Below are 12,396 nucleotides of genomic sequence, written 5' to 3' on the forward strand. Positions count from 1 at the left end.
ACAATCCACAGTCGACTACTCATCTTCTGATCATTTTTTGGCTCAGTCGGTTTATCTAAGTTGGTTTGGCTCGACCAGCTTAGTTAGGTTAAATTGTCTGATTTGGCATGGCTATTTTCATAAATCCTCTCCGACGAAAAGTTTTTTTGGCTTTATGAGATGGTCGAAGATATTAGCGGATTGACCCTTTATATGAGTTGATCCTCATGTGGGTTAGATCTTCACATTGGGTCGACTTCCTCTGAGTTAAAGACTTGGACTTCCTTTTATGAGTTACTGGATGAGTTGCTCTATCTTCATCAACTAGACACTCCCATCAACTTTTGACTCTGTTATCTTAGCTCGGCGGACTTGACGAGTCTCACAATCTCTTTGCATGGAATTTTTCTTGATCGTCTTTCTTTCTAATGGATCATTGGATCCATATGAGATCAGTACTACACCTTTTTGACGTACATCCACTAATTTGTCAAGGAAAAAAATTATAATAGAAAATGAAATATGGTACTTTTTTCTTTAATTAATGTTATGCATAGGCTATCACTCATTTGTGTTTGTTGAAGGTATGAATAGTTTTATACTGGGTGGTGGAACCCAAAAAGTTGGGGGTGATTCTCACTAAGAAAATTTGATATAGTTATGTATATTATCAGATTCAACTTTTAACTATGTTTACAATCATTTATATTATAAAAGTTTCTCTTCATCATTTTCTTATGCTTTCCTAAAGGCTAATCAGGGGTAATGATGATATCAGAGTAATTATAGTGGCTCATATGACATAAAAAAGGAAACATATGATATGGAAAAGGAAAAACCCAAACCAAACAAAAGCCGACCCATGTCAAACCAGATTAACCCGAGTCAACCCAGCTTAATCTGAGTCAAACCGAATTCAAATCTAAGCCAACTGTGGTCAACCTGGGTTAAACCCAAATCAATATGGGCCAATTCAGCTTAACCCGGATCAACTCAAATCAAACTTAAGCTTAACTAGGGTCAACCCAAATCAAACATAAGCCAACCCAGGTCAACTCAACTTAACCCAGGTCAAACCCAAATCAAATCTAAGCCAACTCAGGTCAACCTAGTTTAAACTGGGCCAAGATAAAGCAAATTCAACTTAACTCGAGTTAGCTTAGACCCAATCCAAGCCCAAATTAACTAACCCACATAATATCATAACTCAATTTTGAGCTAACCTAAGCTAGAAAGTCAGCTTGCCTCAGCCCGATCCTGACCCAAGTTTAATCCTAGGCTAAAAATACATGTCATGTAATTTCATCTCTTATCACATGTTCCATATATTGTTTAATGTTTCATATGTTATCCCATTTCATGTTATCTTGTGTATTATTCAATGTTTAAGAACAAAATGATATATATATATATATATATATATAATTTTAGGTGATATATATGTATGTATGTATGTATGTCGAAAATAAGATGAGAACTTCACAATTTTTCCACAAATATCAAAAACCAAATCTCAAAACAAAACAAAACCCAACATTTAGAAAAACTCTAATTTCTTAACACAACTAATAAACCTAGGAATCAAATAAGTCATTAATACAAATTTTGAACTTCAAATAAACATCTAAAACACACCAAGATAAAGAAGAAGAACATAACCTAGGTAGATCCAACATAAACCTTAAGTTGGCAAACTTAAACATTGAACCGAGGGCCATACACTCACCCCATGTTGGTCTGAGTATAAAATTTTAGGTTAGTCTAGGTAACCCCAGTTAGTACTAAGGAATAGGAAGTCTAGGTAACCCCAGTTAGTACTAAGGACTAGGACATGCAAAACAACAAACTTACCTCCTACGACTAGAGAGAATACCTTAGAATGAAGTAACACATGGTTACTGACGAAAATATTTCAGACTACTGTTAAACTACGAATCCTCCATGATCCAACATTCATGGGAGATTCCTGGTAAAGATGTTGGTTATAGTCGATAAATAATGATGTTTACAGGATGACGGAAAGCCATGAACATTTTGACTAGGGATGATATTCCCAAAGTCTAGGTTAGTCCGCCCATAGATTTCTTTATAGAGTCCGAGGTTTCATTTTCATAGAAATCATTTCCTGCCCAACTTTATCCTTAGCCTAGAGATCCCAATCACTCATGTCAGTCAAATGACTCAAATCCAAAATCTTTGATTTATCATTTGACTTCACTTAATTAATTTAAACCTTTTCAAAATTTTCTTGTGTCTTGGTTCATTTCAGATTATAAGTCCCATTCTTTTGAATTTAATTCTTCCAATTTGTACCCCTTACTCTAATTATCAAAGTCTGATCTCTAGCAATTTGAATTAACGCACTAATCAAGAGTTTTCTTTAGGGATCAAAACTCTAAAAATGTACTTAACTACGAGAGCTTGCTCTTATAGGGAATGAGACCCCAAAATTAAAATAAATCTTATCTTACATCTGCAAGATAAGGAAAAAAATCCATAGTTCCGTAGACCCATAAATTCTAAGGGCTTTCTTTATCTGAATAATTGAATCCATTCTAAGGTAATATTTCTATCTCTTAATATTGTATATTATTTTCCAAATGTCATGTTTGATAATTTAGAAAAAAGTTTTTTGAGATCTATGGTGGTCTAAAATTAAAAAAAAAACCACCAAAATTTGATATTACTAAGCTCTATTAGAGGGGAAAAGCTCAAATTGCACTATGTTCGATTCAAGACTTTTGACATCTTTATCTCCTATGGGGTCAATTTATACGAAATCAATTTTATTACATCAAGCAACAAAGAACTGCAACAAACAGGTCCAGAAATGTTGGGACAAATGCAATATGACAAAATCAATCAAAAGAAAAACGTGCAGACAAACACATTATCACCATGTGAAAACACCTTATAAGACGATTGAAAGGCTACAAAAACCAACACATACTAGCATAAAGGCTAAAACAAGTTAGCACATCTTCAACTGGTGTCGACATCATCTTCTCAAAATTCTAGGTTTCAACCAATTTTCAAGGAGACAAACTCCCCTAGGATTCACAGTAGCAACACAAGAAATCTCCCCAAAATGCGACATCAACGCTAAAGAAGATTCTAAATATTCTACAAGGCATGTCGAAGATAACTTTCTTCTTCCTCTGGAAAGCGTAACAACAATACTAATGAAGACCCCTGATCTCCTGCTAGTCATGTCAGAGATAACTTTCTTCTCTCTAGAAAGCGCAACAACAATGCAAAAGAAGATTCTGAATCTCTAACTAAGCATGATAATGACAAATTTCTTCTTATGGGAAATCTCAGCTCTTTTGCCTGGCAGAAAGGGGACAACATTATTCATTTGGGAATTTCCATTGACCGCCTCCTATTTGGGTGGTGACGATCTTCTTCTTTACAACAACACAAAAAAAATCCTGTTAATCTCCTGTTGTTCCTCTATAAAAGGCAGCAACAACAATGTGAAAGAAAATTTTGGATCTTTTGCTAGGTAGGTCAAGGACAAATTTCTTTTTCCTCAAGAAAGTGTGACAACAATGCAATAGAAGACCTCGAATCTCTTGTTGGGTAGGTCAGGACAATTTTCTTCTTTTAAAAAATCATGTTGATCACCCACTAACAAGTTGAGGGGACTCCACCTCCTTCTTCTTCTCCTTAGCTTTTTTGTAGGCTTAAAATAGCCCAAAAACAAACTAAAAAATATATAATATTAATTTAGCCCACGGATCGTTGATATGATTGTTTACCATCCACCATCTTTCTTCTTTCTACCAGCATACGATCCTACTTTCCAATGATTGTTGGCATGGTATCCTGCTGCTCAAGCCCACAAATCACTGTCGTGGCCCTCCACCATCCACAAGATTTCTCTAGCTTCAGGCCAACTCCGTCTCCAGCCAACTCCAACCGCACTAACTGTCGTCGTCGCCGACAGCTTCCTTCGGCAATAAAAAAGTAATTCATTTTTTGAAACCCAAGAGATTTGAACACATAACCTCGCATAAATAAAAAAAATCAACTGTCAACTCGGCTAAAGAGTTTTTCTTATATAATTATAGTCCCTTTTGTATCTATATGTAATTCTAGATTCCAATATTTTCATGTAATAAAGTTGGTCCACCCGAAAATTTGGGACAATTAATATGCTATCATCAACTTTCTATCATCAAACACGAATCTCAATTCGTGGTATGAATCTCAAATCAAATTTTTGAGCAATAAACATTGAAATTTTGATTAAAAGTCATATAAAACTTTGATTTTAGCAAACTTACAGTCAAATTGACCAGCTCGATGAGGCAGACCCAATGGTACAAAAAATGGCCCGATTCAAGTCAAATCAAACCCAATTCAAGCCATTAACCCACTTGTGAAGCATTTTATACACAATTTGAAGGTTAAAAAGATTACAAATTTGACATGCTTATAATCAAACCAAACGTCTTTGTAAGACATATCCAAAGAGCCCAAAATTGCACAATTCCGACATCATTAAATCACTCAAATGTTAGTCAAATGTTATTCAATCAATGGTATCTCTCTGAACCTTACAATCAAAGTGGTCCAGATTACTTACTTATTTGCAACCTAGACTCTATAAAGTAGAGCCCTAGTCCCCTCTTGAGAGGGGACCAGATCTTGAGCTAGAGGAATGTTAAAGCCTCGAGAAGAGAAAGCTAAAGCCCGTGCACGTGCACCGACGGTCTGACAAATAGCTCTTACTTTTGTGGTTGCCAACCACTATCAACCACTACTCACCAATAGCCCTTGACGGATGTCCTTTTGCTCCTGCAGCCACTAATCATCGTCGAGCACTGCCTGTCATCCGCTATCGACCACCATCGCCATTGCTGACCAGCATCAACCGTTGCCCGCTACTTAGGATTGAACCACTATGCAAAGAAATAGCCCACGTCATGAAATCTTGAAGCAACCTACAAAGTAGTCTGTCATCTCAAAAGACTTGCCAACCCTGAAGCAGTACACTAAAGCCCCAATAGTAACTCTCTGCTGCTGCCAATCTCCACCGAGGGGAAACGAGTTCTTCCGCGCATTGACGCTGTAACTCAAGAAACTGTGTAACTCGTTTCCCGCATATGAGATAATTTGTTTTACCTATAATCATTAATTCACAGTGAAATATTTCAACTGGGCAATGCCTCGTCTTTTTTTCCTTTTTCAAAGTCTTTCACGTAAGAACTTTCGACGCCCCTACTAGTTTACTATCTTTATTTTAGTCTTCGCTAAATTTTCGTGCAACGCTAATACGATAATTAGTCATTTTAATATCACATCAAAAATACGACTATTACAAACTTTTAAAAATAAAATTATGCATAATTTTTTTTAAATAACAAATTTAGATATTGGATATGCAAATAAAAAAGAATTGTGTTGTTTGTATGTAAATTTCCATAAAATTAATTTGCAAGAATATCGCGTAAAGCAATTTATGGAAAAGTAGGGTTGGAAGCTTCCGTGATCGGATGGATGGAGCCGCCTTCATCGTCAAAATTCAGCGCAGAACAAGCGGGCTGATTGAACCTCGCAAAAAATGTGCAAATATCATCTTTGCTTTTATATAATCTGTCGCTTTCTGATCTGCTCTTACTTTTCTTTATTAAGATAAAAATAAAGTCAGGGAAAGGGAAATTGCGAGGAATGGCTCGGAGTGCTGCATTGCCTTGATTTAGTAAATTTTCCTTTTCGGAAAAGTAGTAAATTTTAATTGTATTTAGGAAAATGATAAGCCCATGTGCCCCAATTTGATCACTTTGTTGATTTTTAATATTGAAACAAATTTTATTTTGTTTTTTTAAAGCTTTGGTCTTTTGCTGTCTTTTATCTGAATTGATCATTTATTCAGGGGGGAAAAAAATATCATTTATGATGTTGGAAGATTTATATACAGACCACTCAATTTTTATGTATTTACATATTTAATTAACATCGAAATCTTAATTTCTTGCATATATTCCACCTTACGTGCACTTTTTATAAATTAAAAATGGTGAGATTTTTTATATGATGTTAAAGATTTGAATGGTATAAATATAAAACAAAGTAAAATTTGAAGTTTTAGATGTGTAAATGCCCTGGAATTTAGTGGAGTGCATGTAAATGTCTAAATCTTTTTTGGATGGAGCCTCTTAGATGGCATGATAAATTTCATTTGTCGAAAGCCTGTGCAATCACGAACTGATCAACACAATCATTTCGCAAGTCCATTTATTGTCTCAAAACCGATTGTTTAAATGGTTCATAATCAATTTAAGATTAGATGTGTTGTTAGTTTGGATATGCCGCCAATGAATTTTTCTCAGTAGGCACGAATCTCAGGAAAATTTTTGAATAAAGAGTGTTCAAATTTCGATTAAAATTTGTCATGAACTCTAATTAGCAAATTTACAATCAAAATGACGGGCTAGACGAGATAGATCTAATGGTACAAAAATTGGTCAAATCTGAGTCGAATCAAGCCCGGGTCAAGCCATCAAAACACTTTTGGGAGCTTTTCGTGCATAATTGAAAGGGCAGATTGATTTCAAATCTGACAAGCTTATAATCGAATCAAGCATCTCAATGAGATGAATCCAATGGGACAAGATCGCTTAATTCTTACATCATTAAGGCACTCAAATGTATATTAAAAGTTGTCCAATCAAGAGAATCACTCTGTGTCATCTGATGTAGTGCTTTAAATTCTTATCTTATTTATAGTTTGGCCTCTATAAATAGGGCTATACCCCCACTTGAGAAAGGGACCTAGACCACGAGCCAGAAGAAGACTGAAGCATGGAAGAGAAGCTGCTGTTCGACATCGTTTCTACATTATAGATCCAACGAAATCCTCTCACTCCAATAGTCGACCGCCGCCAACGCTGTCGATTAACTCTGATAGCCGCCACCGCCAACTTTGGCCAACTCCATCGACAAACTTTGATCGTCGCGTCATGCCAACTCCAACTTCTACGGTTACCTCCAGCCAACTATGGCCACCGACGCCGACTAACTGCGGCCAACGTTGCTAGCTAGCTTCGACTGCCACTGCTTTTGGCTAACTCTGGCCATCGCTGCCTCCAAAGCCAACCAGCTCGCCCAACGCCATCTGTTAACTCTATACAATGTCGCTTGGTAGCTCTGGAAACAACAATCACCGCCTCCGATCCTCACTTGCTCCTTACAACGAAGTATCTTGCGGAGTCACAATATGCATTTTAAAATACAAATGTATATTATGGAACAGTGAAGCACCTGGTGGAGCAATATGTCTTCCGGAAGATGGTGTAACAACACAACCTGAATATGATGTAGTGACACACCTCGATGATGATGTAACAACACAACCCACATACGGTGCAACGATGCCTCCTGAAGCCGGTATAATGACGCCTCCCAAAGATAATATAACAACTCACCCCGAGTATGGTGTAGTGACACACCCTAATGAAGCTGTAACAACGCACCCTGCATACGGTGCAACAACATCTCCTAAAGATGGTGTAACAATACACCCTAAATATGATGTAACAACACATCCAGAAGATAGTGTAACAAAGTGCCTCAAATAAGGTGCGACAATGCATCTCGGTGACGGTAACAATTTATCTCGCATTCAGAGTAACGAAAACACCCGAAGACGGTGTAACAATGCACCCCAAAAGATGATGACTTTCTCTAAACTCTTAAGACTCTCTCTTTGCAACCCACTACTACGGACTATGTGACCAACCACAACTTACGTGGCTTATAGCTCGTGCAACTCTTGAATCTGGCCTCTGTGGCCTATAAATGTCATCACAACATACTACCACAACCTACATGCCCAACTACGACCTACATGGTTCACCTTTGTTCTCTGCAGCCTACGAACGACAACACAACCCACCATTACAGCTCGTGCAGCTTATAACTCCGCCCTCTGCGGCCTACAAACATCATCATAACCCACCACTACATCCTATGTGACCAACTACGACATACTTGGTCCACATCTCATGCAGGTCACGACTTCAGCCCCTGCGACTTACGGATGACATTGCAACCCACCACTACGATCTATATGACCAACTACAACTTAAGTGATATGTAGCTCGTGGAGCTTCCAACTCCGACCCTTTATGACATATGAACATCATCACAGCTCACCAATATGACCTACATGACAAGCTACAACCTATGTGGTACACAACTTGTGTTGCTCTTGACTCCGGCTTCTACGTCTTATGGATATCATCATAGCTCACCATTACACTTATGTGATCAACTGCTTTAACACAACTCAGCACTACGATCTACATAACCAACTTCCACAACTTTTGTAGCTCTTGAATCCAATTTTTGCGTTCTACGAAAGTCCTTGCAGCTCTTTACTATGACCTATGTGACCAACTACAATCTAAGTGGTACATAGGTCATGTAGCTCATGACTCCGATCCCCATAGCCTATGGACGTCGTCACAGCTCACCACTTCAATTTTTGAAACAACTACGACCTACATGACTCACAGTTGCTGAAACTTCCTACTACTGCCCGTGTGATCAACCGATGTTCTGAAGCAACAATCTGCAGCCTACATGGGAAATTGCTACAATGGCTTTCAACTACTGCATATTGAACAAGTTGACACTACATCTATCATTTACATATCACGATGGATTACTACCTCCATAGTAATCGACTACAACCCATATAGCCGAGAAATACAGCCATTACAATAAAACTAGGACCATTACCGATAAACTATTAACATACCTTTTTAATTATCATCTTTGTAACCTTATATTTCCTAATTTAGTAGAATATTGAACCTGTGTACTTACCATTCATCGAATGATAGTGGTTTATGTTAACTGGGCTATGACCCGTGATTTTTTCCTTGTTTAGAATTTTTCACATAAAAATCAAGGTCTATCCTATTGTTTCCTGATTTTTAGTTACTTGAGTGTGTCTTGAGTCTCATAAAATTGTAAGACGATAATTAATTACACTACTGCTGCGATTCTTCCGACACACATCAAATTTTAATTTTATGCCAATGATGTGTGAATGATTCATGCAACTATGCAATCTTGTATTGAGCTAGGCAGTATCAGTCACAATCATTTCACGTGATTTTTAAACCTTACAACAAGATTTAAATCGCATAAATTTGAAGTAATCCTGAATCATACACATTCAATTTTCATTTAACTATAAACTTAATGCAAAGAGAAAGCTAGCAAAATAAAGTTTAACCAATATTATTTTACAATATAATAAATAATCAAATCGTCACATCAGTATGAGAACGTGTCGTCAACAATGACAAAAGAATCTATGGAAGGAAGACCCACAGTCCCCTAAATTGTTTTATATCGCACGCCTCTAATACTTGCCACCAAACATGAAGCGAACTAGACAAAGCCAGCGAAGAGAGCATCTTGTACAACAGCAAAATACATTGACTCCACACGAGGCAAAACAAAAACAAATAAAAAAAGGATTTTTGCGCCAACATAAGAATAAAAATAATACAAAACCTTCAAAAATTAAATTAAATTTAAAGATTCCACATGCTAACCCTCTTTTGCTTAAAAAAAAAACCCAAAATTTACATACTTAACACCCAATTCTTATCCCACACAAACTTTAATTTTTATTTCCTAAGAAGATAGATTATACTATTTTTCACCTTTTTTTATACATAGAAAAAGATGTATTAAGTGTAAAAATTAAAATTTGAGCATGAGATGAGTAAATGCATAAAAATTAGGTGCATTGTATGTAAATTCCCCTAAAAAAATGCTTAATCTGCCATTGATCAGTCAATAATTTCAGACGTCAGCGTGCCAGTTCCTGCTCGGGAAAATGTATTAGGTGGGGGACATAAATTTAGTTGTGTTTTGATAGTATTATTTATATTAATACGATCAAAATATAACAAAATCCACATGTAATTATCCGCACCTAATAATTGCTGCTCGATGAGGCGTATAACGAGCTCGAAATCATCAACGAGCTCATGCTCGTCAACCCGCCACCTCCATCTCCAGGCTCAGCCGCCGGCCACATAAAGGCCGGCCTAAATGCCGGAACTTCCGGCGAAGGCATCAATCCTGCCAAAATCTGCATAATCGCCGCTGATTTCGGCCTCTCTCCTGGTACGGGATGGCTACATGCCAGACCAAGCAGCAGCATCCGGCGAGCCTCATCGGCTAAAAAATCCCCCTCCAGCTTCTCATCCACGGCTTCCAAAATTCTTCCATCTCGATGTAGAGTCCATACCCAGTCGACGAGAAAGTGGAAGCTGGGGAGATCAGTGCTGCGTGGACGGCGCCCGCAGACGAGCTCTAGAAGAAGGGCTCCGAAGGCGAAGAGGTCGGACTCGCGGGTGGCTTTGCCGGTGTGGAAGCACTCAGGAGCAATGTAGCCGAGGGTTCCGGGTACTCCGGCAGCATCAAGCTCAGCGTAAGAGGTCTTATCGGTGTCGAGAACACGAGCGAGGCCGAAGTCGCCGAGGCGGGCATGGAAGGTGGAGTCCAGCATGACGTTGGAGGATTTGAGGTCGCGGTGAACGACGCACTCGTCGTATTCGTGGTGAAGGTAGTGAAGAGCGGAAGCTACATCGGCGGCGACCTGAATGCGGCGGTTCCAGGGAAGGAGAAAGTGGTCGGAGGTGGCGCCGCCGTAGAGGTGCTGGTCAAGGCTGCCCTTTGGCATGTAGTCGTAGACGAGGAGGAGGAGGCCGTTTTCGTGGCACCAACCTGAGGTATCGTTGCCCTGTTATTTATTCTTTCTATATGTTGAAATTCACAAGCAAATAACACATGCTTAAAAAGAAGAGTAATGACATCCATCAACATCGAAGATTATAACTTCGTGGTCAAAATTTGCCCTTTCAAAGATTTACTGTTCATAGGGAAAGTTCAAAAGTTCACGACGAAGACGAAAATGACGAAGAAGGATTAAGACAGAAATAAGCAGACAAAGAACAACAAATTCAAGGAAATTAAGAAGATCGAACATACCGAGTAGGCGAACAAGATGCTTGTGACGGAGTCGGTTGATAACTGTGAGCTCCTTGAGAAAGTCATCCTGGCTGTTCATATTATCCTCCCTTGAGAATTTTTTCACCGCAACCTCCGTCCCCTCGCCGGCGATCACCCCCTTGTACACAATGCCAAACCCACCCTGACCCAGCTTCCTCCTTTCATCGAAATCGTTAGTGGCCTTCCTCAGCTCCTTGTACTCGAACTCCCTCGGCATCCCCGGCAAGCTCTTCAGCGCTCCGGCTAACATGCTGGGATCCACCGTCGCCTTATTTTTCCTCTGCCTGCGCCGCTTTGAGTACCATAATGCCGTCACGATCCCAGCCGCCACCGCGAGAACAAATACTCCGGCAGCTATACCAGCCGACACCTTCCATCCTGTTCCTTCTGTGGAGTAAACAGTGATTTTTGAGCTATGGTTGGATGGGTTTGGAGAAACTAGACTCAATAAATGTCAAATCTAATTGTTTCAAGTTTGAAGTTGGAATTAATAAATCCAGTTAATGGAGGTGTCGATCATTCTAATTTTCTAAGATTCTACTAATCATGTCACAAATTATATGTTATTAATCGATTAATCTATTTTGTGTTGGTAGTTGAAGTTGAGAAAAGAGTTCTTGGTTTTAAGTCGCTTGTGCTCTTCGAAATTAAGAAGATATGATATTATCAGCTACAAAATAACCTAACGAGCGAGAAAATTGGAACCATGCCTACCTCCTTTATTGTCATTCTTCTCCTCCTCCAGGTTCTCCACCGTCAGATTCCAGTCCAACACGCAGTTAAGTTCGTAATTCACCGCTCCGGTCGAAGCAGCAAACCCAAAATAGGAGTACTGATTCACATAATCACTGAGATTTACCTTCCCCGCAAGCACCGGAGTCTCGGGCTTCGGATTACCCTGTCTAGTCATAAAAACCATAATCCCCCCTCCTATTCCATCATAATCAATCCACACAGTATTATTCACCGCCCCAACCGGCGCTATCTGGATCCCAAACGGTGTTAATGACGCCGAAATCTCCGAATCCACCCCATTAATGTCGAGCCCCACATGATTGTCGTCGATATCGTACCTCTGCTTCACAGTATCGAACTCGACGGCGACGATCCGATTCGACGATCGGCCGTCAGTGGTGGAGTTGGTGAGGCCAAGAAAGCCGCCGTAGCTGCCGGGTGGGGGTCCATGGGCGTCGGGGGCGATGAGGAAGGCCAAGCCCTCGCCAGGAAGGGTGGCGTTGCTTGGACGGTAGATATTTATGGAGAACGATGTGTTGAAGGAGGCGGTGCGATTAGATTCCCAGAGTCGGAAGGAACGGGAGAGTAGGATGCGGCCAGAGCGGGTCCGGAGATAGCTGAGGGCGGTGGAGGGGG

At 39.4% G+C, this 12,396-nt stretch overlaps 1 protein-coding gene across 1 annotated transcript in view; it reads right to left on the reverse strand.

Moving 5' to 3' along the window:
* Window positions 1-9,725: 9,725 nt before the first annotated feature.
* LOC110021747 (probable L-type lectin-domain containing receptor kinase S.5) overlaps window positions 9,726-12,396 on the reverse strand; it is a 3,034-nt gene continuing 363 nt past the window's right edge. Inside the window, exons 2-5 of the mRNA XM_020720366.1 lie at window positions 11,740-12,368; window positions 11,005-11,412; window positions 9,944-10,740; window positions 9,726-9,832 (exon numbers count right to left, since the gene is read on the reverse strand). Of these exons, the coding sequence (XP_020576025.1) occupies window positions 9,944-10,740; window positions 11,005-11,412; window positions 11,740-12,368 (1,834 nt within the window). The 3' untranslated portion in view covers window positions 9,726-9,832. The remainder of the gene's footprint in view (window positions 9,833-9,943; window positions 10,741-11,004; window positions 11,413-11,739; window positions 12,369-12,396) is intronic.

Source organism: Phalaenopsis equestris, unplaced genomic scaffold (genome assembly GCF_001263595.1).
Source record: "Phalaenopsis equestris unplaced genomic scaffold, ASM126359v1 Scaffold000140, whole genome shotgun sequence".
Taxonomy (NCBI): Eukaryota; Viridiplantae; Streptophyta; class Magnoliopsida; order Asparagales; family Orchidaceae; genus Phalaenopsis; species Phalaenopsis equestris.